Source organism: Cetorhinus maximus, chromosome 5 (assembly GCF_964194155.1).
Source record: "Cetorhinus maximus chromosome 5, sCetMax3.hap1.1, whole genome shotgun sequence".
Taxonomy (NCBI): domain Eukaryota; kingdom Metazoa; phylum Chordata; class Chondrichthyes; order Lamniformes; family Cetorhinidae; genus Cetorhinus; species Cetorhinus maximus.
The window spans coordinates 142,559,348-142,586,136 of NC_135883.1; the positions used below are offsets into that span (position 1 = coordinate 142,559,348).

At 45.5% G+C, this 26,789-nt stretch overlaps 1 protein-coding gene and 1 long non-coding RNA gene across 3 annotated transcripts in view; one reads left to right on the top strand and one right to left on the bottom strand.

Moving 5' to 3' along the window:
• Window positions 1-26,789, bottom strand: part of slc22a16 (solute carrier family 22 member 16) — a 143,961-nt gene that overhangs the window by 32,219 nt on the left and 84,953 nt on the right. Inside the window, exons 1-4 of one of the 2 annotated variants that reach the window (XM_078542598.1) lie at window positions 25,532-25,668; window positions 24,957-25,036; window positions 24,086-24,559; window positions 18,198-18,315 (exon numbers count right to left, since the gene is read on the bottom strand). In XM_078542598.1, coding sequence (XP_078398724.1) covers window positions 18,198-18,315; window positions 24,086-24,559; window positions 24,957-25,009 — 645 coding nt within the window. In that variant the 5' untranslated portion in view covers window positions 25,010-25,036; window positions 25,532-25,668. Of the gene's footprint in view, window positions 1-18,197; window positions 18,316-24,085; window positions 24,560-24,956; window positions 25,037-25,531; window positions 25,669-26,789 lie in introns of those variants that run through there. The other variant, XM_078542597.1, reaches the window with a different exon arrangement.
• On the top strand, window positions 10,285-25,659 carry LOC144680975 (uncharacterized). Its single transcript, XR_013576653.1, has 3 exons — window positions 10,285-12,590; window positions 23,560-23,632; window positions 25,522-25,659. It is a non-coding gene; the product is annotated as an uncharacterized LOC144680975 (long non-coding RNA).

Consider the following 26,789-nt stretch of genomic DNA (forward strand, 5'->3'; position numbering starts at 1 on the left):
ACGGCAAGTGATGTGAATGACTGTTTTTCAGACTGGAGGATGGAAGGCAAAAATCAGTTGCAATGGCTTCTCTCCCTGCTCGAGCACTGTTACCTCTGGTGCTCCCCAAGCATCTATTCTAGGCCCTGTCCTATTTCTTATCAACATGTTGCCGAAGGCAGTGTTAGTTTTCACATTTCACAGTATGTTGACAACACTCAGCTCTACCTCATCACCACTTCTCTCGAGTCCTCCACCATTGCTAAATTATCAGACTGCTTATCTGTCCTCGTGACCAAATACGACACCAAGGTTGCAAACAAACTAGCTTAATCTCAGTACAACTGCCAGGGCCATGGGTGGACTCGAAGCTAGGAACAAATTTGCAATGGAAAACGAAAACATCCCTATATTTAACTGGAGGACATTTCTGCTCATCCAGTGCTGGATGTTGGATAAATAACCTGATCTCACACTCATGCCATCACTAAGAATACCTATTTCCATCTCTATACCATTTCCAGACTTCTCCCGGTCCCAGCTCATCTGCTGCTGAAACCCTCATTCACATCTTTGTTACCTCTGGACTTGACTATTCCACTGCACTCCTGGCTGGTCTCTTGCATTCAACCCTCTGTAAACTTGAGGTCAGTTAGAACTCTGCTGTCTAACTCGTAACTGTCTAAGGAAGAGACATTAAAAATGCAAAGTACTGAATATTGAAACAACAGCTGCCACAGACAGACACGCCCAAAACCTCTTTGAAATACACAATGAGTGAAGTATTTCAAGGCAAGGCTGCCCAGACACTAGAGAGAGACTGCAAGTGACACAGGCGGTGTGAAGAAAGTCTTCAGCAGAGGAAACAGGTTGCAGGCTGCTCCCTCTCCCTCCCTCTCTTTTGGAATAAGTGTATCTCTCAGTTCGAGAATCCAACTCTACCATAAACCTGCCAGTGAACCGAGATCTTGTAATAATTGCAACATGTTCTACATCTGAATGCATCCAAGAAACCAGCTAACCAAATCAACCGGTGTTTAAAACCTACTCTGCCTCAAGGACAATCAAAGGACACTTAACCATGTATTCCTTTACCTTTCCTTTATTGGGCTCTAACTCCCTTATTTTGTGTGTGCGTGTGTGTGTATAAAAGTGTGTGTGTAAATGTGTGCGCGTGCACGCGAATGACTTCATGAGGGTCAAATTCTTAACATCACATTTTTATTATTTTTCTCGGGTTTAGTGGTTAATAAATTTGCTCTTTCTGTGGCTCAAGAAAACCTTGTTTGATTGGCTCCTTATTGCTCACAGTTAAATACATTCTGATTTGGAAAAGGCATATCCTCATGAGAAAGAAACTTAAAAACTTCTGTTGTGACCAACCGAGGAGGTTGATAGAGGGGAGGCAGTTCGCCCCTTCTCATTCGGTCACAACAAAATTGGGAGTTCGTGTCTGGGAATGTTCCCACAGACTGACGAAAAAATTGGAGTCGTGAAAGTAAATTGATCCTTCAAGAGCAATTTTAAAACTGCAAAAGGTTTTCTTGGGTCTGTAATACTACAGTGCTAGAATGTCCACATTCAATGTCAATGCTTTCGTAGAATTAAAAGGTGTAGATAGGCACTTCGAGGTGGAGATCCACCTAAATGCCAGAAAAACTGAAATTTTAGAACGGGTGGTGAAGCATTTCGAGGCGGAAATTGAGGACACTGAAATGGATAAATTAGCATCAGAAAATTTAAGATTGGAACAGCAGAAATTGGAACTGGAATTTGAGGAAAGGGGAAAAGAAAGAGAGAGAGGCAGGAATGGGGAAAAGAGAGAGAGATGCAGGAACGGGAGGAGGAGAGAGAATTCCAGAAAAAAGAAAGAGGAGTTTGAATTAAAAAAGCTTGAGCTGAGAAGGAAGGATCCCACTGTGCCCATTGAAGACACCCCTGGTGAAGGAACCACCCTTAGCTCAGGCTTAGGAGTTGAGGTATTCATGTTTTCCCATTTAATCCCTACATTTGATGAAGAAGAGGTGGACGCCTCCTTTATCTCTTTCAGCCCAACACTGGTTCCTGCTGTTGCAAAGTAAGCTTGAAAGGAAAAGCTCTCAAGATTTACTTAATCTTGCCTGAGGAAAGTACAAAACGCTATGAGGCAGCATAAAGGACTATTTTAAGTGGGTACCAGTTAGTGCTGAAGGTGTACCATCAGAAATTTTGTATCCTCAGGAAATAACCTGGAATTTAAATGGCTTAAGCGGTTCGATTTTGACTGGTGGGCATGGGCGCTTAAGATTGAGGCCACTTATAAAAACTTTCGTGAAATAATTCTCTTCGAGGAGTTCAAAACCTCCATACCATTCCCGATAAGAACTCACATAGAAGAACAGAGAGTAACAGGGGCCAGACAGGCAGCGACCCTGGCTGATGATTATGAGCTTGTCCACAAACCCTCATCCCAAAGGAAATTCTTTCCTAGTCACCCCCAACCAACTGAGAAGGATAGAAGGTGGGAGAGTGATAGGAAACTGAGAACCCAAGGGATACGAGGGACAGTTGGAGACACAGGGAGTCTCCTCAGGTCAGAAAGGATAGTGCTGAGAAGAAGAGTGAGGCCAGGAAGTGTGTATGTTTTAACTTCCATAAGGCAGGACACCTCCGTGCTGATTGCTGGAGGTTATGGGAAAAGCCCATGGGATTTGTTGGAGGCACAAAACCCCATGAAGAAAATGAGAGTCAGACAGACAGCATAGCAGACCAGGCTATGGCTCTGACTGAGGCAGCAAATCCTTGCAGATGTGAGTGCAGGTGAGTTTTTAAAAATCCTTGAGAGTTACAAGGATTTTGTATCAGAAGGAAGAGGTGCCACATTTCCCCAGAGCGATGTGGATAAGCCTATAATGATACTGAGGAATACAGGGGCCAGCCAAACTCTACTGTTGGGCAAAGAGAGTGCAGTAAGTGCCAAGGTGTTGGTAAAGAGTATTGAAGGAAGGCATATGTGCATCCCTTTATACCGGAGTGCGACCTTGCATCAGGACCAATGACCCCAGTTTGTCTGTGGACAGGGTTGACCTGCTCCTCGGCAATGATCTGGTGGGATCAAAAGCGGTAGCATACCCAGTAGTCTCAAAGATACTGGCTGAAGTCAGGGAGACAGAACAGCTGCAGGAGAAAGTGCCTGGCATTTTCCCTGACCATGTGGTAGCCTGGTCTATGGCCAGACAAATTCTGTCAGAGGAGGCTGATGTGGCATTGCAAACACATGATCCTACTATCTGGTTATATGAAACCTTTTTCAGAGTCTAGCAGACCCTAAGGAGGTAATAAGTAGGTCTTCCTTGGTTGCAGCTCAGCAAGCCAACCCGTTGTTAAAAATGTTAGCGCAGGCTGCCCAAAGTGAAACTGAGGCAGAGGCAATCCCTGAATGCCACTATATTAAAAGTGAGGTGCTGATGAGATAGTGGAGAACCCCCTCACAGACTTGCAAATGAGGAGTGGACAGTAATCCATCAGTTAGTGGTGCCGCTGAGGTACCGTTGGGAAATATTAAGGCTAGCACATGAAATCCCGATAGCTGGGCATATTGGTATATGTAAAGCCCAAGCCCGCATCACCCAGAATTTCTACTGGCCACACCTCCACAACGATGTCGTAAGGTTTTTGCAGAATCTGCCACATCTGCCAGGTTGTGGGAAAATTCCAGCCTGCAATAAAGCCTGCATAATTCCCTTGCTGGCTTTTGGGGAACCGTTCAGCAAGGTATTAGTGGACTGCGTGGGGACTGTGTGGGGACCCTGCCCAAAACAAAAGGGGGCTACCAGTATTTCCTTACCATCATGGATGTGGCTACCCGCTTCCCAGAGGCCATTCCCATGTCTGCCAAAATAGTGATGGGAGAATAAACACAATTCTTTACCCAATATGGGGCTGCCTACTGATCCAGTAGGATCAGACTCAAATTTCATATTCCGAATATTCCAGCAAGTCATGGGGCTGAATTTTCTGGCTGGCGCGGGGGGGGGGAAGCACACGCGGACCTGATCGCCGCCCGCGATAGGGTCTGCGCCGCCATTTTATGCAGGCGGGCTAATTAAGGCCTGCCCAGCGTGAATCGCAGCTCCCGAGCACAGCGGGAGTGGGCGGGTGGCGGTGGGACTGAAATGACCACCGGGTCCAATGGCGACCCCGCAGCCTCTTTTAAAAAGTTGCTGCAGCCTTTCAGACGCTGCGAATCAAGGTCAGTGGAAGGGCCCCCCAGAGCGCTGCTGGTGAGCAGGCCAGGCAGGAGGGTAAGACAGGGGGGCACTGTGCCCCTCGTTTTTCTGACAATTGCCTTGCTGCCCTCCTCGAGGAGATGGCAGCACGGCGGGAGGTCCTCGTACCCCAGGACAGGAGGAGGAGGCCCCCCCCCCACATGACCAAACGTGTCTGGGAGGAGGTGGTGAGCTCCCGCGACGTGGTGCGCTGCACCTGGATCCAGTGTCACAAGCGCTTCAACAACCTGTGGCACTCAGAAAGGGTGAGTACCATGTTGGCATTGGTCACTTAACCCAGCAGGTAGGCTTTACCCCCTGGCACCCCCTCACGCCCCAAGTCTGAAAGTAGTGACTGCATTGAATCATTGATGGCGTGTGTCCTTCGCTGGATGGGCCAGCAGATATTGCCCATGCCGAGGTCACCCTGAGAGGGTGGTGAAGAGATGAGTTCAGCCCCCGCAGCAAATGGTACACTGTGACCCACATTACTGCTTTGGGGGCAACCTGGAGGAGCTGCACCTAGGTGCAGTGCTGGAACTTCAGGACATGTCAAAGTCAGGGTAATGACATGCTGGGAGGGTAGTTTCAAGATGGTGTGGCACCGATCGATCTGCTGCCCTCTGCGCTCCATGTGCTTGCACCTCCTTGCTATGGAAGGTTACACCATGTGGTGCCTAATGTGATGTAGGCAGTATTTAGCCAAGAGTGGGACGGGGGAGGAACAGGCCTAGCATCTTTGAGAGAGTATTCGGCATCAGCGGGGTGAGGAGGCACTGGAGTCCTGATATGTCCCACTCTGGTTGGGGTGAGCCATCCGCGAAGAGAGTCCATGTACAATTTGCACCAATCAATGCTCTTCTCTCCTTTTCAGGAAAAGAATGCTCATAATGCAGCAGAGTGGGTGAGGACTGGTGGCAGCCAGGCGCAGTTAGCAATTCTCAGCCGCTTTGAGCAGGAGGCCCTGAATTTGGAGAGACATGATGTGCCCAGGTCCACCGGTGTCGGTGAGGCTGGGGTGCCACGGCCAGGTATGTATGCCCTGCAGTGAGGTCACCATTGTTCTCCCAACAGCCATGGCATTGCTGAATGTTCAGTGATTGAAGTTTTCAACATGGCTTGACCATTGCTTAAAGAAAGGATGAGCGCATAATGATCTGGGGGACAGGGATGCACATTGTCATTGTCTCCACATTAACTGATCCAATGTCCTTGCTCTTCCTTTCAGCATCAGCGGAGCAGGGCCAGGGGAAAGGAGCAGCAGAGGCCCCCTCTCACACCTGACAGCCCTGAAGTCTCACCAGCGCCTTATCATCTCTGCTAGGCAGGCACCAATGCAGGTACTAGCACCCTGGTGGGAATTAGAACATTGGCTAGTGGCCCGAGACACAGCAGTGAGGGCACTTCACAGGCGCTGGAGGAGCTGGCAGAGACAGAGAGTGCCCATGGCACCAGCAGTCGGAGGACTGCAGGGGACCAGGCACATGCTCAGTCGGTGCCTGATGATGTGCCTCTGGAATCTCCGCGACGCAGCAAGCGCAGGAAATGCAGCCAGGTGTGCGGGAGAATCTGGGGGCGATACATGAGGCTATGCTTGGTTTGGTGCCCGTGGTGGAGGAGTCTACGCAGACGATCGTTGAAGCAGTGAGCCTCATGTCCGAGCACCATGTGTCCTCATGGAGAGAGTGGCGACTCTCGTGGAGAGACTCCTCCAGCAGACCCATCAGGGCTTTCCGGGGATGCGCTCGGACCAGCAAGCCCTCACATCGACATTGACCTCAGCTGGTCAGTGCCAGTGTGGGAGATGTTCTGGGCACCAAGTTTCCCAGCTTGGTGCCCATCCATCCACGGTGAGCAGGGAGGTCCGAAGTGACCTCACGTCGGCGCAGCAGCTGCCTGTCGTCCCTGCGGGCTCCTCTCAGGGCGCTCCGGATGAGGGCTGAAGCTCCTCCGCTCCTCTGCCAGTGACTGTTGCATCCGGTGAGACTGCAATGACTGGGGAGATGCCAGCTGTGGAACTGGCAGCTCCCTCCCAGGCAGGGCCAGCACAGGCTCCACGGGCCAGAGGACGACCACCAAGGTAATCGAGGCCAAAAGAACAGCAGAGTCTGCAGGCTGTCTCAGATGCCACTCCCAGCGAGGGGACAGCACCAAGATGTAGCACCTGGAAACGTAAACATAAGGCACCTTAGACACACCAGGGGTTTATCAATGGTGCTTTTGTGTTGGCCCGAGATGAGGTCTTTCAATTTTGTTTTGATTTTGAACACCATTGTCATTTTGTTTCCTATAGTTTCTTTGCTTGTGATATTAAATTCAAACATGTAACCATAGCTGAAGATGCCTCTTTTCTTCTGCAAGTGGATGGTTTCCAAAAATGTTATGAGTGCTTTGTGGGGTATTCAGCTCTATTAACAAGGCCCTTCGTTTATATTCCTAACCTGGCAGATTTTTCACTTAGGTATCGAGTATGGAGCCTACAACCACAGCCCTTGTGGAGGCGTGGCTCCTATTGTACCGCTGCTCAGCTTCTGTTCTTGGAAGGTGGAGAGGCATCATGAGCCACCTTCTGAGGGGATAGCCCTTGTCACCCAACAGCCATCCATCCAGTCGGGCTGGAGCACTGAAGAGCCCCGGCACCTGGAAGTGTCTGAGGATGTAGGTGTCGTGGGAGCTGCCTGGGTACCTTGCACAGACTTGTAGAATCAGCATCCTGTGACCACACAACATCTGCACGTTCATGGAGTGGAAGCCCTTCCTGTTGATGAAGGCACCCGGCTCAACTGCTGGCACCTTGATGGCCACATGTGTTCAGTCTATTGCACCCTGGACGCGGGGGAAGTCAGCAATCGCCGTGAAGCCTCTGGCTCGCTGTGTCTGGCTTGCCTGGTCCCAACGGTAGTGGATGAAGGTCAATGCACGCCTGAACAGAGCGTCTGTAATCTGTTTGACACAAGTGTGGACAGCTGATTGAGAGACACTGCAAAGATTACCCACCGAGCTCTGGAAAGAGCGAGAGGCATAGAAGTTGAGGGAAGCTGTGACCTTTAGAGCCACTAGCATGGGGTGTCCACCCACACAGTTCGCAGAGATCTCAGGCCCAATCACCTGACAGATATAGTTGACTGTGTCCCTGGAGAGACGGAGCCTCCTTCGGCACTGCACCTCAGACTTATTGAGGTAGCTGCTTCGTTGCCTGTATACCCTGGCAGCAGGATAGTGGCGTCTTCTGCGGCCCCCTCCGCCTTGGACTACCTCTTGGCCCTGCACCCCTTGTGCTTGCGCCTGTCCTCCCAAAGGTGGCTCCCCTGGAGACTGAATGTGCACTCCTGGCCTCCTTCTCCCTTCTAGCCCTCCCTTCCTCCTCAGAGGAGGTGTCTCCAGTGGACAGTTCAGTTCCCATTCCCAGGCTATAGGAAGGCTTCCTGAAACCTGCAGGCCCAAAAAAGATTCCTCACTGCATAGTGCTGACCTGAAGGTTAAGAGTCCAGACCAAGCAGCTGGTATTGCAGATCACACAGGCAAGTTTCAGTAACTTTGAAAAAACATTATTTGACAGAGCACACTCATGACCGCAGTGAGCCCTCTTATCCTGCCCGTGGATGAGGTTTATACAAAGGTGTCCTACCCGCCTGCCCATTGCGCCTGTGCGCCGACCTGAAGATTGAACAGGCGCTGAAAAATCGTGGTCGATTGGCGCCTCAAGGGCCTTAAGTGGCCTGTTAATTAATGGCGGCCGCACATCGGAGATCATCGCGCGCCCACCCAACGAAATATCGCAATGGCGCGCAGTGACATCGGGACACTTGCCCGACGTCACCGCACGTCATTTTACATGCATGCATGTGGGGCCCGCCCCTGCACGCCAACAGGAAAATTCTGTCCATGGGTAACCCGGTCGTGAACCAGCTGAAGTCCTCAGCGTATCACCTGCAGTCGCAGGGGGTGCTAGAACAGTACCACCAGACCCTAAAAATAATGTACAGGGCCTACTGCCATGAATACCCCCATGACTGGGGTAAAGGACTAGGTTTTTTTTTGTTTGCTACCAGAGACTCACCCAAGGAGTCCACCGGTTTTACTCCGTTTGAATTGGTTTATGGACACCAAGTGAGAGGTCCTCTGAAGCTGACCAAAGAGAGATTTTTAGAACAGAAGGAGGAAATCTCCATGTTGGACCACGTAACTGTGTTCTGTGAGCAAATCATGGGAGCCTATGATGTGGCTCGAGAACAAACAGCTATGAAAAAACAGGCAGACAAACATGCCAGGGCCCGAACCTTTCAGCCAGGAGACCATGTGCTAGTGCTCCTTCCAATACTGGGTGAACACTAAAAGCCTGATTCAGTGGCCCGTACAGAGTAGCAAAGAAGTTTGAGGAGGTAAACTATCTAATTAACAACCTAGACCACAGGGAAAAGCAAAGACTATGTCATGTCAACATGATAAAACAATATCACAGCTGAGAAGGGGCCAAGCTGGTAATAGTTTGTTAAATAACAACAGACCTGGAGGACGAGAGGAACAGTGAAGATGAATTGGAGGGAGACGTGGGTGAAGCCCTCATTGACCCTCTATTGTCCTGCTAGCAAACACAGAAATTCTAGTGAAGTTGGACACCATATTCATCCATCTAAATGCAGAACAGTGAGGAGACCTGACAACGCTGCTGACTACATTTAAAAACATCTGTACAGAGAAGCCAGGCTGCACCATTTTAGCTCCGCATGATGTGGATGTGGGACAGGCCCCTCCTATAAAGCAACATTCCTGCCATCTAGGTCCAGAAAAGCTGGCCCACGTTCAGGAGGAGATTAACTACATGTTGCAGCAGCAACTAATACAGCCTAGCAGCAGTCACTGGAGCTCCCCAGTTGTGCTCATGCCCTAGCTGGATGGCTCCACAAGGCTTTGCATTGACTACCAAAAGGTTAATGCAGTAACCAGTGCCAACTCCTACCCAATATCCCATCTGAAAGACTGCACAGGTAGGATAGGTAATGCAGTCTACATTACAAAAATAGATTTACTTAAGGGACACTGGCCTGTTCCCTTGACCGCCCACTCGAGATCTCCGCCTTCTTGATTCCGGATGGGTTATACCAGTGTCGAGTCATGCCATTTGGACTCAGAAATGCCTCAGCCACCTCTCAAAGACTGATGAAGCAGATATGGCAGGCCTATCCAATTGTGTAGTGTACCTAAACAACCTCCTAGTGTACAGTGACACCTAGGAAACTCACTCAGAGCAACAGGAAGCCCTCTTCCAGAAATTATTCCACTGACCTAGTTGTCAATCTCACAAAGAACGAGTTCGCCAAGGCTCAAATGACCTACCGAGAACACGTGGTGGGTCAAGGACAAGTACTGCCCAAAGCTGCAAAGGTACAAGCAGTAGCACAGTTTCCCATTCCCACAACAAAATGGGAAATCATGAGGTTTTTAGGGATGTGTGGGTTCTACTGCAAGTTCGTCCCAAACTTCTGCACTGTAGCTGCCCTGCTGACAGACCTACTACAGGAAAAAGCAAAAGTAGTATGGACCGAGAAATGCCAGGCATCTTTCAAGAAGCTGAAAGGCATTTTAATAAATGAACCAGTGCAAGCAGCAACTTCAACCAAGCACTTAAAGTAGCCATTGATGCTAGTGACCTTGGGGTAGGGGCTGTCCTCCTTCAGGCAGATGAATCATGAATAGAGACTTCCAAAAAACTGAGCAAATATCAGAAACAGCATTCCACAGTAGAAAAAGAAACCCAAGGTTTATTACTGGCTCTCAAACACTTTGAGATGTATATCCAAAATGGATAAAGGGAGATCACAGTCTATACCGACCTCAACCTTTGACCTTTGAGGAGAAATTCAGAACTCAGGATCCCATTGGAGTTTGTTTTTCCAACCATATCACCTAAACATCACTCATATTGAAGGGAAATCCCATGTGATTGTGGATGCTCTGTCCAGAACTTAAAGAGACCCAGTTAGAACTGATGGGATAATCCAGACCAAGGCTAAGAGAGTGAATGGAAGTGAATGTGTTCTTTTTTTGTTTTGTGTTGTTATACCTTGTAATTAAATGAGAATGAATCTCATTTCATTTTTTTGTGATGGGGAGGTGTCATGAGGCTATGCCCCATTATTTTTCAAAATATGATCTTTCAACTGATTGGAAATTTTGCAATTTGAGCTAGACAGAGCGAACTGCTTATAAATGCAAGGCCAAATTACAAGGTGAAGGTGAGAGACAAACAAATCACCCACAGGGGAATGTGAAGAGAGAGACATTTCCTATAATCTAGACACCCACCGAAAGTCGTCTAAGAGACATTAAAAGTGCAAATTGTTGAAAAACAAACAAGAGTTGCCACAGCCAGACACATCCAAAACCTCTTGGAAATACACACTGGGTGAAGTATTTCAAGGCAAGGCTGCCCAGCCACTGGCGAGAGACTGCAAGTGACACAGGCGGTGTGAAGAATGTCTTCAGCAGAGGAAACAGATTGCAGGCTGCTCCCTCTCCCTCCCTCTCTTTTGGAATAAGTGTATCTCTCAGTTCGAGAATCCAACTCTACCATAAACCTGCCAGTGAACCGAGATCTTGTAATAATTGCAACATGTTCTACATCTGAATGCATCCAAGAAACCAGCTAACCAAATCGACCGCAGTGTTTAAAACCTACTCTGCCTCAAGGACAATCAAAGGACACTTAACCATGTATTCCTTTACCTTTCCTTTATTGGGCTCTAACTCCCTTATTTTGTGTGTGTGTGTGTGTGTATAAAAGTGTGTGTGTAAATATGTGCGCGTGCACGCGAATGACTTCATGAGGGTCAAATTCTTAACATCACATTTTTATTATTTTTCTCGGGTTTAGTGGTTAATAAATTTGCTCTTTCTGTGGCTCAAGAAAACCTTGTTTGATTGGCTCCTTATTGCTCACAGTTAAATACATTCTGATTTGGAAAAGGCATATCCTCATGAGAAAGAAACTTAAAAACTTCTGTTGTGACCAACCGAGGAGGTTGAATAGAGGGGAGGCAGTTCGCCCCTTCTCATTCGGTCACAACAAAATTGGGATTTGTGTCTGGGAATGTTCCCACAGACTGACGAAAAAATTGGAGTCGTGAAAGTAAATTGATCCTTCAAGAGCAATTTTAAAACTGCAAAAGGTTTTCTTGGGTCTGTAATACTACAGTGCTAGAATGTCCACATTCAATGTCAATGCTTTCGTAGAATTAAAAGGTGTAGATAGGCACTTCGAGGTGGAGGTCCACCTAAATGCCAGAAAAACTGAAATTTAGAACGGGTGGTGAAGCATTTTGAGGCGGAAATTGAGGACATTGAAATGGTTTCTGATGGTTCTCTCTCCCTCTCTCTCTTTTGGAATTAGTGTGTCGTCCAGTTCGAGAAGCCAACTCTACCAGCAAACCAAGATCTCGTAATAATTGCCACATCTTCTGACTGCATCCAAGAAACCAGCTAACCCAAATCAGCCGTAGAATTTAAAACCAATGCCTCTAGGACAATCAAAGGTATATTCTTTGATCTTTTTTTAATCCAACTCTAACTCCCCTTATGTTTAATACTTGTGTGTGTGTGTGTGTGTATGTATACATGCGTGCCCAAATGACTTCATGAAGGATGAGTGCTTGATATCGCGTTTTTATTATCTTTCTCCGGGTTAGGGATTAATAAATTTACTCTTTCTTAAACTCAAGAAACCCTTGTTTGATTGGCCCCTTATTGCTCACAGTTTAAGTAGTTAAATACAATCTGATTTGGTAAAGGCATATCTTCATGAAGAAGAAACTTAAACCTTTGTTGTGACCAATCGAGGTGATTGAATAGAGGGAAACTCTTTCGAGTTATCAACAGTCACAGATTGCAACTCTTCCAAGTACAATCACAGTTCTTGGTTTCCGGGAGTGGGACATGAACCCACAACCCTCTGATTCAAAGGCGAGGGTGCAATGGACTGAGCCACAGCTGACACCTCCCTTGAATAGAGGGAAACCCTTCTCACCTGGTCATAACATAAGTGATTTGTAGATTACCCCAATTAACGTGATCAGTCCCTTTTTTCCCCTTGTAAGGGTTGCGAGACTCCAAGCACAGAATGTTGGAGGGACATCTTTTAAAAAAGAGGATTCTCACTCCCAAATAAAATGTGCATTATGAATGACCTTTTATGTTTCCATAACTTTAGCAGCCCTAAACTGAAATTCTTCCAGTCTTAATCCCTGCTGTGCTAAATTATTTGATTGCAGCCAACACAACAGGAAGGATGCTACAATTAGCTATGATGCTCCTGCTTCAGATCTCCATTAAGTGACATGCTGTAGAAGAGGCAATGGGCAAAAAACTGTAAGTTGTCATAAAGTCTGAAGCCAAACCTAAATTGAACATCCGGAAGACCAAAGGAATTGTTTTCAGGCCCTGCCAAAACACTTTGTGCCCTTGCCATCAACACTATTTCTGTTCTAGTTGCTTGCCAATGTTGAGCCACACTGCACATCAAGAGTTGAGATTTAAATCTCCTTTTCGCACCCAATACTAAATCACTTAGGGCAGGATTTTTTGGATGGCAGCGTTTCCTGCCCTGCCACCTGAAGAGTCTACAGGGAACAAATCCCTGCTGATCACAGCAGCCCTGCAGCCATTTAACATTCCATGGAGTGTTAATTGGCTGGAGATGGAACTTCCGCCCCTCACTCTGATTGGCTGGCAGCTCTGTAGTGTCAGCAGTGCCAGTAGCAGCAGTGGCCAGGATTGGGACTACAGACAGTCCCCAGATCCTAAGTCCTGGAGTCTAGGACCAGGTAAGTGTGCGGAGTCTCACAGTGAGGGGAGGAATGAGGTCGGGGGGTGTCGGGGTGGAAGGGGGCGGGGGGTGGAAGGGGGTGGGGGAGGGGGCAGGGGGGGGTGGGGGAGTAGGAGTCTTGATGGAGAGGTTGCGGGAGGGAAATCCAATGTGGAAACAGAGTCCTGGAGGGAGGCCACAGAGTTTCCTCGTCTGTCACCATGACCTGGACAGCATCTACCTCCCTGGTTAAGATGGATGCAAAGTATTCATTTAATACCTCAGCCATGGCCCCTTTGTCCATGCATAAATTCCCTGTTGGGTGCCGAATCTGCCCTTCTTCTCTTTTTACCACCGTTTTACTATTTATATGCCTATAGAAGACTTTGGGATTTTCCATTATGTTGGCTGCCAGTCTTTTCTCAAAATCCCTCTTCACTTCTCTAATATGTTTTCTCACTTCCCCTCTGAACCTTCTGTATTCCTCTTTGCTCTCAATTGTATTTTCTACCCGACACCTGTCACAAGCGCACTTTTTCTTCTTTATCTTAATTTCTATCTCCTTTATCATCCAAGGAGCTCTGGGTTTGCTTGCCCTACCTTTCCCTTCGATGGAATACACATTGGCTGTGCCCGAACCAATTCTCTTTTGAATGTAGCCCATTGTTCATCGACAGTTTTACCTGCCAATCTTTCATTCCAGTCTATCTGGCCCAGCTCCATCAAAATCGTCTCTTATCCAGTTAATTATTCTTACTCTGGATTGCCTATCATTCTTTTCTATCATCATCCCAAAACATACAAAACAATGATCAGTCTTCTAAATGTTCCCCTACTGACACTTGATCTACTTGGCCCACCTCATTTCCAAAAACCAGGTCCAACAGTGCATCTTTTCTTGTTGTATTGGATACACACTGCTGTAGAAAATTCTCCTGAACACAATCTAGGAACTTTTGCCCCTCTCCGCCCTTTACACTGCCACTGTCCCAGTCTATATTTGGGAAATTCAAGTCCCCCCTTATGACTACTCTATAATGCTTACATCTATCTGCAATTTCCCTGCAGGTTTGTTCTTCTATATCCTTCTTACTAGTTGGCAGTCTATAGACTACACCGAGCAATGCAATTGCACCCTTTTTGTTCCTTAGCTCTAGCCAAATTGATTCTGTCCTTGAACCCTCTGGGACATCTTCTTTCTCCAGCACTGCAATGATCTCCTTAACCAATACTGTCACCCCTTCTCCTTTCCTTCCTTTCATATCTTTTCTGAACACCTTGTACCCAGGAATATTTAACACCCGGTTCTGCCCTTCCTTGAGCCAGGTCTCTGTTATCATCACAACATAATATTTCCACATGGCAATCTGCACCTGTAATCCCCAATCTTATTTACTACACTCCATGCATTCACATACATGCATAGTAACACTGATTTAGATTTTGTTACTTTCTCCCTCAGCCCGACTCCACCTATTAACTTACTATTCACTATTCTACTGTTATCTGTCTCTCCCAGTATTTTGTGCACCCTGGTATTCCTCTCTAATATTCTCTCCCGGTTCTCACACCCCTGTCGAGTTACTTTAAAGCCCTCCCAACAGCATTAGCAAAATGCCCTGCAAGGAACTCAGTCCCAGCTCTGTTCAGGTGCAACCCGTCCTTCTGTACAGGTGCCATCTTCCCCAAAGCCAGTCCCAAGAATCTGAAGCCCTCCCTCATGGCAACATCTTTCCAGCCACACATTCATCTGCCTTATCCTCCTATTTCTGTACTCACTGGCACATGGCACTTGGAGTAATCTGGAGATTATTACATTTGAGGTCCTGTTTGTTAATTTTCTACCTAGCTCCCTAAATTTTGATTGCAGGACCACATCCCCCTTCCTACCTAAGTCATTGGTACCAATGTGGACCACGACCTCTGGCTGTTCACCCTCCCCCAGAAGAATGTCCTGCAGCCGCTCTGTGGCATCCTTGACCCTGGCATCAGAGAGGCAACATACCATCCTGGAGTCACGTCTACGGCCACAGAAACGCCTGTCTGTTCCCCTACCAATGAATCCCCGATCGTTATTGCTCTTCCTTTCTTCTTCCTCCCTTCCTGTACAGCCAAACCGCTCATGGTGCCACAAACATAGCTCTGACTGCACTCCTCTGAAGAGCCAGCTTCCAAAACAGAAAACCGATTGGTGAGCGGGACCCAAGGGGACCCCTGCACTACCTGCCTACTTTTCTTGGACTGCCTTTCCCTCTCTGTCTCCAGGCCCTTAAGCTGCAGTGTGGTCACCTCTCTCAACATGCTATCCATGTAGCTCTCAGCCTCACAGATGCGCCACAGGGACTCCAGCTGCCGCTTGAACTCTGAAACCCAGAACTCAAGTTTCTGCAGCTGGCGGCACTACCTGCACATGTGGTCATCAAGGACACCGGTAGCGTCCATGACTTCGCACATATTACAGGTCGCGCATTCCACTTGACTGAGCTGCTCTGCCATGTCTTAACTCTATTTCTGTTACGTTAATTTTAATCTACTTTGGATTTTTTTATATTACTTTATTACATTGGCTCTAAATTTCCCTTATTCCTGGCGTTTCTCAGTTAAATCCAAGTACAGACACTTGTTTAAAAATATTAAACTTTTCTAATTTACTCACCAGTTCCTACTTATCAAGGCCACTGCTCTTCTTTCTGAGGAAAGGTAGAAAAGGAAAAAAGCACCTCCTCCCTTCTCACCAAATTCCCTCAGTCACCTCTGCTTTCAAATTCTCACTACTTCCCGCGCTGTTTTTATAGGTCCTCTGCTCTCCTGTAGGTGCTGCTGACTGTCTGGTTTGGGGTCCTCCTCTCACACTCTCCTCTCGGTGCTGCTGACTGCCTGGTTCAGGGTCCTCCTCTCACACTCTCCTCTCAGTGCTGCTGACTGCCTGGTTCAGGGTCCTCTTCTCGCACTCTCCTCTAGGTGCTGCTGACTGCCTGGTTCGGGGTCCTATTCTCGCACTCTCCTCTCGGTGCTGCTGACTGCCTGGTTCGGGGTCTTCTTCTCTCACTCTCCTCTAGGTGCTGCTGACTGCCTGTTCCAGGGTCCTCCTCTCACACTCTCCACCTCTATATTATTTCCTGCTCCTTACTGAACCTTAGTGGGGGAGGAAATCCCTTATTGTCAGGCACTGCATCGGATCAAAGGACCCATTGAAGGGGAAAAGCTGCTGACAGACCCCGCTGTTGCCATCAACCTGCCTCTCACTCCCCTCGACCACCATCCCCCCCTCACTCACTGGAGTCCAGGAAGGCAGCGACAATCCACGGTGAAGTCCCTGCATCCCGACGTCACCCCGCGTCATTTAGATTTTCAGTTCGGCGGGCGTGTAGCTGACTCGGCTGCGCGCCCGCCGACCTGTCAATGGCCTATTAAGGCCACTAAAAAAATAATTAAAATGATTAATGGACCTGCCCATCCAACCTTAAGGTTAGCAGGCAGGCACCCATGGTAGTTGACAGGGCCCTCAACCATGTCCGGCCCATCTCCCGCGCATCCGCCCTCACGCCTTCTCCTCCCTCCCAGAAACATGATAGGGTCCCCCTTGTCCTCACTTATCACCCCACCAGCCTCCGCATTCAAAGGATCATCCTCCGCCATTTCCGCCAACTCCAGCATGATGCCACCACCAAACACATCTTCCCTTCACCCCCCCGGCGGCATTCCGTAGGGATCGTTCCCTCCGGGACACCCTGGTCCACTCCTCCATCACCCCCTACTCCTCAACCCCCGCCTATGGCACCTCCACATGCCCACGCAGAAGATGCAACACCTGCCCCTTCACTTCCTCTCTCCTCACCGTCCAAGGGCCCAAACACTCCTTTCAAGTGAAGCAGCATTTCACTTGCATTTCCCCTAACTTAGTCTACTGCATTCGTTGCTCCCAATGCGGTCTCTCTTGGAGAGACCAAACGCAAACTGGGCGACCGCTTTGCAGAACACCTGCGGTCTGTCCGCAAGAAAGACCCAAACCTCCCTGTCGCTTGCCATTTTAACACTCCACCCTGCTCTCTTGCCCACATGTCTGTCCTTGGCTTGCTGCATTGTTCCAGTGAAGCTCAACGCAAACTGGAGGAACAGCACCTCATCTTCCGACTAGGCACTTTACAGCCTTCTGGACTAAATATTGAATTCAACAACTTTAGATCTTGAACTCCCTCCCCCATCCCCACCCCCTTTCCATTTCTTCCCCCTCCCTTTTGTTTTTTCCAATAATTTATATAGATTTTTCTTTTCCCACCTATTTCCATTATTTTTAAATCTATAACTGTAATGCCCTGTCAGTCTTTCCACCCCACCCCCACTAGAGCTGTACCTTGAGTGTTCTGCCATCCATTCTTAATTAGCACATTTTCTTAGATAATATCACCACCTTTTACACTTTGTCTTGGTTCCTTTGTCTGTGACATCTTTTGATTATCTGCTCCTATCACTGCTTGCTTGTCCCTACAACCACCCCGCCCCCCAAACTTCTCTCCCCCCCCGCCATCTTAAACCAGCTTATATTTCACCCCTCTCCTAACTTTACTCAGTTCTGCTGGAGGTTCATGAGGACTCGAAACGTCAACTCTTTTCTTCTCCGCCGATGCTGCCAGACCTGCTGAGTTTTTCCAGGTAATTCTGTTTTTGCAAAGAGTCCAGGCAGCCTTCAGAAAAAATATGAAACCTCATCCACGGGCGGGATGAGGTTTCATGAGGGATTTAAAATTTGCATTACATTTTTAATAAAAGTAATTGACATGTCGCAGCTCATGTGACTGTCACATGAGGGGACATGTCAATAAAATTTTTCTCATCCTTTATTATCTTTTTAAAAGTAACAATGATATCCCTGAGGCAGCACTATGCCTCAGGGAGATCTGTGCGCTCTTTCACGCGCATGCGCGAAAGAGCACACTCCCGGCTCAGGGAATCCCCCCCGCCTGCACAGGGAGCGCGTAGTGCTTCCGGGTGGACGTCACGCTGGGCGGGCCTTAATTGGCCCACCCGCGTAAAATGGTGGCGCGCCCCCAAATGGGAGCACCAATCGGGAACCTACCCGCTCGCGCCCGCTCCCACACAACACCCCTGACGGGGGGAAAATGCTGCCCCTAATAAGAAGAAATAAACACGTGTTGCAGTTCAATACATACCAGGGCTAGGAGGAAACGGACAACGATGAAGCTGTAATAATCATTGGTGAATGCAACAGCAACTCCAAACACAAACTGAGCTGTGCTTGTGAACCACAGTATAGAGCGTCGTCCCACCCTAGGCAGGTTAAAAAAAGAGATTAAGAAGGACAAATTCAAGTATTTGAAAGCTCAATTAAATGTACTACTGAACCTAAAACTGCGCAGATATGTAAAAACATTTATTAGCCCGCAAGGTAACATTAGACAAAGATGCTCCTTAGGAAGAGTTCTAAAATTTAAATTAAGTGCTCAAAGCAGTTTAAATCAGAACTATTTCTGCAAAGTCAACAGAATCGTACAACTGAGAATACGAGGAAGATAATATTAAAAATATTAATTCCTGAAATACAACAGGAAATTAATAGATAATAGCCAAATTTACCTAGTTTTTAGCATCGAGGCCTGTCTTGACAATTGGTTCAGTTTGCATCAATGTAGTTCGTTCAAGCTAAAACTTACATTTAATGCAATCAATTTGGAAACATGGCAGGACACAGGTTTGTTTTGTTGAGTTGTCACTTTCAGCTGTACTGAGCAAGGTGCCTTTCCGCTGGGCAAAAAATTGGAGTTTCTCTTTGTGACAAAGCTGCATAGCTCCTAAGAACAAGGCATGGAGCAGCATTGGTAGACACAAGGAGTCGGTCAGTAATTATCCTCTTGGTTGTAGACTGTATATGGTTTGATTGAAAAAAGAGAAAAATGGAAGCATTTCATGTGCAAAAGTGATTGATATTTGGGTTTCTGATTCACTATGGGCTGGATTTTACGTTTCTTGGAGTGAGGGAGGTGATTTGGAAACTGAGTGGTCTGCTCGCTCCCGACCCCACCACCTCAGCCCATTCAATCAAGCGTCGGTCGGATGGTCAATTTGTGACCGCCTGGCAGGACAGAAGCCATTTGGAGGAGGAAGGGTGGGGGGTGCGGGGCGGGCAAGAAGGTGGGCTCTGCGCCCTATCGGAATGTCATGTGGCAGAGCGGTAATGCCGCAAACAGGAGGTCGGTCACGGTTAGAATTGTAAAGGCCTCTTGCTCAGAATCAGTGTTTTTTTTTTACTGAAGCCTCAAAAAACAGAAACAGATGCTGCCACTTTCCCCAGCAGATTCTGCTGGTACATTCAACCATGAGGCCTTTTCCTCTACCTTTGTGCCGCCTTGTCTTGGCTGCTGTAACTTTTTCACATCTGATGCTCAAAAAATACAGCAGGCAATGAAAAATTGCAGATAATTGAGTTGTTAACAAGCTTAATAGCTTGTTAATTAGTAATTTCAAAATGGTGGCTACAAATTTCTATGCCTGCTCGCCTTCTGAAATTTGGGAGACTGGCGTGATGACATCATATTGCCAACCCAAAGTCATCAGAGCAAATTTTTCATCAGTATGGGGGTGGGCAGTGAGCCCACATTGGGAATGTAAAATCCAGCCCTACGGGTCAAGTGGATGTATCCAATAGCCCAAAAGGAGAACAAAACCTTACTGCTTCTTCACGCATGTGTATTAGGAATTTAAGAAATACAACCAGGAAACATAAATTCTAAGGACAACTCCCAACAATAGCATGAGGTACAAAAAAAACATTGTACTGATAATCTAGCTAGATAATCTAGCCTAGCAGGTTCGCACCTTAAAAGTAGAAAACTAGTGTGAAATAGGAATAAGGAAAATTTTGACACATGATTGGCTTCTGTCCAACCATCCCTCATTTTACAGGATTGTCCTGCATTTGAGGCTTCTGTCCCATGTTGCATACTGCTCGGAGCAAGTTTGTCTTGTAATTCGGACCTTTAAGTTTCACACGTGTGCAGTACCCACTCTCCTCCTGTTTGTCTGCTCTCACAGCTCTGGAAGCAACTCACCCACCCCCACCACTCCGATATCGCCCTCTCCCACTCGTACGGACCCATGTGCTAAAGTGTCCCTTAATTTTCTCCACGTGGTCTGGTCACCCTGGTTGGTATGTCCATAGTTAGATTACAGGAATCCAAATTCAAAACAGGCTCAAGTATGGGTATGTATATATGAATAAAGCCTAAATTATGAAAGTATGGGTCAATATGGACTAAAAATCAGATCAATATTCAAATAATAATGAACATAAGTTTCATTATTAATAATTCACTAGCTCATATAACATAGCATTCCTCATGGTGAAAAGGGTGGTATCAATAAAGTGTGACAGGGTAGAAAGTAGATGATGAGACTTAAAGTATACTAGTAAATTGCCTGTGGCATTTCCTAAAATCAGTTGTGAATTTAAGTTATATTTTTCTTACAAAAAAGCAACAGAGTTGGAGTACAGACTTTAAAAACTGACCCCACAAAGCCATCTAGAACCTGCAACTAAATTGTAACCATTGACAATATTTCCAATCTCATTCTACCATCATTGCAATTATAGTATCACAAGAAGATGCAACAGTAACTAAGAGTTATGCAGGGTTAAGAAAGCAGATGCCATTTGCACGTTTTTAATAATATTTAGATTATTGTCTTCAATAACCTTTGATCTTACATGTTTTCAAATGAGATCCAGAATCTTCAATGAAGTTGGTTGTTGCTGGGAAGTGGGGCTAGAATGATTGAGTCTAATCTCTCAGGCCACTGACCAAAGTTTGCCAAAACCTGAGGCAAGAGCTCAACTGACAAGAGGCAAAAGCGTATGTTACAGGAAACTGCAACTGGCAAAGCTGGACTAATTTGACTTTGTTTCTGCTTTATACTGTATTGTCAGATCTGAAACCGTGTCCATTAAAATCAACCTATTAAGGTTGCATCAATTCTCCTTCACCACGCATGGGCCAGAATTTTTGGGTCGGTGAGCGGGGGCGGGGCCCGCTCGCCAACGTGTAAAATGACATGCGGTGACGTCAGGCGTGCGTCCCGACGTCACCGCGCGTCATTTAGATTATCAGTTCGCCGGGCGCACACCCAAGTTGGCTGTGCACCTGCCGAACTGTCAAAGGCCTATTAACGCCATTTAAATATCAATTAAACAAATAAACTGAGCTGCCCATCCAACCTTAAGGTTGGTGGGCAGGTGAATAGCCCAGGCGGCCTTTGCATTTTTCATGGAACCTCATCCACGAGCGGGATGAGGTTTCATGAAGGGTTTATAAATTAAATAAATGTTTTTCATTAATGTTCATTGACATGTCCCAGCTCATGTGACACTGTCACATGAGGGGACATGTCTTAGAATTTTTTGAGAATTTTGAGAACTTAAACCAATCTCCCTGAGGCAGCTCTGTGCTTCAGGGAGATTTCTGCGCTCTTTCGCGCACATGCGTGAAAGAGCGTAGGTCCCGACTCAGGGAAACCACCCCCCCCACCCGCAAAGGGAACGCTCAGCGTTTCCGGGCGCATGTCACGCTAGGTGGGCCTTAATTGGCCCGTCCACGTAAAATGATGGCGTGGACCTGATCGTGCGCGCCAATTGGGTCTGTGCCCGCCCCTACCCGCCCCCGCACAACCCCCCCCAACGGGGGGAAAAATTCTCCCCATGAATTCTGAAGATAGTATTGTACATTAATAGTATTATTAAATACAATGCAAGTCTTTTTTTATTATTCATAGCACATTGTATAAATTTCTGCATGAAAAGTTTACATGCTTTTTTGTGCCTTAAAGTAAGTAGGAATTGGTTTATATGAGTCATATTCTCCCTCAGGTTTCCCGACTGGCTGATTTCCTCTTTAATTTCAGTATAGACACTGCACCCAGATGCAGCTCTGTAAATAGTGCAATCCTAGCAGCTACTGCTGTCAGCTGTTGTCTGCACCCAGAGAAGACAGACTGGGCTTGTTTCCACAGGAGTTTAGGAGAGTAAAGGGTGACTTGATTGAAGCATATAAGATCCTGAACAATATTGACAAGGTGGACATCAAAAGGATGTTTCCTCGTGCGGGTGAGTCCAGAACTAGGGGGCATTGTTTTAAAATTAGGGGCTGCCCTTTTAGGATAGAGATGAGGAGAAATTTTTCTCTCAGAGGAGCTCTCTCCGAAGGCGGTAGAGGCAGGGTCATTGAATATTTTTAAGTTAGAGGTAGCTAGATTCTTGTTAGGCAAGGGAATCAAAGGTTATCAGGGGTAAATAGGAATGTGGAATTCCAAACAAAAACTAATTAGCCATGATCTTATTGAATGGTGGAGCATGCTCGAGAGGCCAAATGGCCTATTTCTGCTCCTATTTTGTATGTTCATAGAGTGTTATGATACTTAAATGTCAATTTTCCCTCCTGACTGATGTAAGAGAGGGAATTTAAAGTCAGCACTGAGATGCAAAATTTAAGCCAGAACAAAGAGCTATGATTTGAATGTCACAGAGCTGCAGAAGTAGATAAACAGCTGATAGGCATGCACTGAGTAGAAGAGAAAGAGATGCATTTGGGGACACCAAAGAAGCTTTGTCATGTTGGCCTTCATTTCATAAGAGAGTCCTGGGTTTCATTGGCTGTCATTTTGAGGGTCTGCTTTATTTGTCATTGTCCTATACTTGAGTATATGTAGCATTTTACTCATCAAAATGGTAAAAACACTACAATCCTTGCACAAAATAATCTCGAAACCTTCCACTCTCCTAACACCATGTAACTGGAGAATTTGTGCTGTGAGCTTAACATTAATTGGAAACTGGATTGATAATGCTGAACCTGATTCACAACTAGATGCATGGTGCTAGTGGCAATATGATTGTTTTGCATAATTTCTTTGCAAAAACCCCAAGTAGGAAAATTTAGGCTACTTGTTATGCTTGGGTTATTCTCGTACAGCCTACTGATAGTCAAACTGGGGGGGGGCTTAGAAGCAGATCAAATTGTAAAACAAAAGTGATGCTTTTGGTACTAAGAGTCAGAACATAGCAAAGGGACAGGAAGATCTTAAGTCTGTTGCAATTAGATCTCCAATGTGCAATTTAGTCTTTAGGAGTCATGTGTGGTGAAAGGGAACTGGTGCAATCTGGTTGAAAAGTCACGTGAACATGGTTTTGGATCCTCTGTCAATATAAATTGCAGATACAAAACCAACTCGGCTCAACTTTCATGGACATTGTTTCACGTGTTGTCAGTTGAGCTCTTGCTGCAGATTTCTGTAAAAAAGTGCTTTGAATTTCAATTCCATACGACATATATGCATGCACATGGCAAAAAAAAAGACTGACTGGTCATTTTTCTTACTGCTATTTTTGGGACCTTTCTGTCTGCACAATATTTTTCTACTAACAATGGTGCATTTCCAATTGTAATTCATTGCTTACCAAGTGCTTTGGCATGTTTCTGAGCGACATATTAAGGTGCTTACAAGTACAAGTTCTTTCTTTTGCAGTTGATGTTTTGTGGGAACTTAGCATCGGAACAGAGCTGCATCTGACCTGGGATACTTTCACAGTGAATAGAAGGTAATTTAATTGAATTTTCACAATAGAATCCTAACTTATTATGGCTAAATATTCAGAAGTTTTAAAAATGTACATTTTCCTAAAGCAGCATTGTAGTGGAGCATCAACATACTGTGCTACATAGTGTTGGGTGGTGGAATTGTGCCTATGATTCCTCACAAAGTGAATTCCCTATGGAACAATGCTGTGGTGACAAAACAATGAACAAAAATCTAATTGTTTTATAACAGAGGGGAAAATCAGGGGCTAATTGTCCTTGTTCACTCTAGCATGCATCCCTAGTAGTCAATTAAAGAGCACTGCTAGAGGCCTGAGTGCAATCCAGTCTGCCATCTCAGATCAGGAAAGGGCATGATGCTCGCAAACATTTGAAAGAGAAAATTAAGTAAAAAATAAATCACAAATAAAACTTCCAACGAATTGTCAACAGAATTAGCAACAATAAAGAATTACCTGTCAGCAATATCTCCAAACACCACAGCCCCCAGCAGGACTCCAAACATAAAGATGGGCTGGGTAAGTTTTGCTAACCATTCTCTGTCACAGACCAGGTCCCACTCAGTCACAATGCTGTTTTCAATGTGGCTTTGATCATAGTTAAAACCGTCAGAGCAGGAATACCGTGTCCTGTTGCCTTTAAAGTAATTCATCAGCTCAAAGCTCCCAATTCTTTTGAAGCGACTACACTGCTCAGCTTCCCAGATCTCTCCATTTTCCATCTGAGCAATAACACTGCGTGATCCTGGAGTCCACAAGTTCCACAAATCTCCAGGACCGGCTGTGGTATTTGAAACAAGGATTTTGGTCACATTTCCAGGTAACTTGCACACAAACTGTGGTGTTACAGCAAGAAACACTGAGGCCAAATAGTGGATCCCACAAGCTATTGTTTGGAAATTGACCACAAAATACACAGAAGCTTGAAATCTGGAAAATACAAAGACATTCTGATTAGCAGCAAATGAAAGCTAGATTGCACAGCATGTTTTTAGCAAAATTCATTACTTCTTAAAATAAACAATTTGTTCTTATGAGATCGAAAGCTAGGAGTGAAAAGAAATTAAAACCAAGTTTACTTTTAATTTACGATCACACAATCTTAAAATACATGTTTAACGTTCAGATTTTTTAATATGAATATGTTTTCTCTATTTAAAGATCAGGAATGACAACTGCTTTAAGATGAAGTTTCATTTAGTCTTTAAATACTAGTGTGTGTGCTTTCTAAGTAATTACTAAGCAATGTCCCTGAGCAAAAACTTTATTTTCTTTTGATGAATACAAAACTAACAAAAGCCAATAAGTACAAGTGTAAAACATTTACCTTCCAAAGTGGCCAAGTTTGTCAAAGAGCTTTTCCAGGGTCTGTGGTGCCATGGAGATCAGAGGTACTTGTTGCCCTGCCTTTTCAGAAAGAGTGAAAGTTTAAGAGGACTGAAGGTAATAGGAGATTTGGCACGAGGACAAAGTAAGAAGATAAATGGGGTATGGAGCAGCTTGAACTCCTCCCACAACCCAGTGAAAAAAAACACACAAATTGCATAAACCATACAGTTACTTTCTTTCCTTTGAACATTGACATTTTAAAACATAAAAATGGTTAAAATATTAATGTTACCATCAGTGTACTGTCCCTAACAAACATCTTACTCCTGCTTAAAGACACATCCATTCTCTCACCCGCGCCCCACCACCACCCGCCCACCCTCCAGCAGACCTTGCTTATTCCCAGCCCAGATCAAAAATTGCTAAAACGTTTAATTCAGCCACAGCTTTGGAATACTGAAATTACAGGTTTTTCTTTCATTTTCCAGAGCCTACTGAAGTCTATAACAATTTCATTTGAAATATTTCATATCTAACAGATTATTTTTTGTTTCCCCCATCAGGTTTACTTACCCTACATTTTACCACCGGTACTTGAGGGTCCCGTCACATTTTGAACTTATGAACCTGATCTGAAAGCTGCATGACACAGTCATTGGAAAAAGTGTTACTTAACTTTTCATTGTTTTAGCACAGTACTGTAGGGGGATGACAGCTCTGTTCCAACAGCAGCTTCTTGTTATATTTTAAAGCTGTTTACTATTCAATTGTGCTTTTTGTTACTCTACAGAGGCTGCTGTATGGTAACTTGTGTCCCCCAACGTTTCATAAACCAATGATTAAAAATTTTAAAACATTTTTTTTATCATTTTTTTTGACTTTTGAATTGACTTACAAATGACATTTAGATCTCTGTAAATATTTGCATCAAGAGTCTAAAAGGGCACCATGTGATCTGTACTTTTTACCCCAATAGAAGCAAAAATCATTTTGCTTCATACTGGAGACCACACACAGTTGTGCAATTTTCTGTTATCTTGTGGCACATGATAAAACATAAACAATGCAGCCTCCCTTTCCTTTTTACAGACTTAAACTGAAACAGATTAGAAACTGCCCTTTCTCAAGAGCAATTAGAGATGGGCAATAAATGCTGGCTTTGCCAGCGATGCTCACATCCAAGAACGAATTAATGAAAGTGCCTTGTTTGAATTTCTGCAATTATTTAATTCTCCTTTAAGGTTGCCTAAACTATTTCCTCCATATAAACTGTGAAAAGAAAATACACTTCTTTATCAGGAGAAACACACACTATTATTGTGTAACTGGTTGCTGAGATTCATGTTCACTAGCAAGACATTCTGTAGATATAAAGGGCAAATGTATCACTGAGAGGCTCCCAAGATGAAGGATCAACATTCTGCCTGGGTATGGATACCATATTCTAGAGTTATTTAAGACCTCATTCATACTACAACTCATCACCTAATCCTCTATCCAGTCATGGATCCATTGCACAAATCATTGGAGCTGTTCTCTCCAAACTGTGACACCCATCATGATGGCTTTGAGTAGGCTGCTAATAAGAATTAAACTGTGCATTCTTTTCTCAAAGTTAAAATATTTTTAAAGTTGCAAAGTGTTCCATTTTGAGACCTGGATCACTTTTACTTTTCTAAATCAGTTGTGCACCCACAGGGCCACATGTACAACAGGCTGACTCCAGACAGATAGTTTCTATTTATTGCTCAGTTAAATGCAATTCATGTAGAGAATAAAGGTTTTTTGACAAGAAAAGTGATTTGTTCTTAGAAATTTAAGGCATAAAATT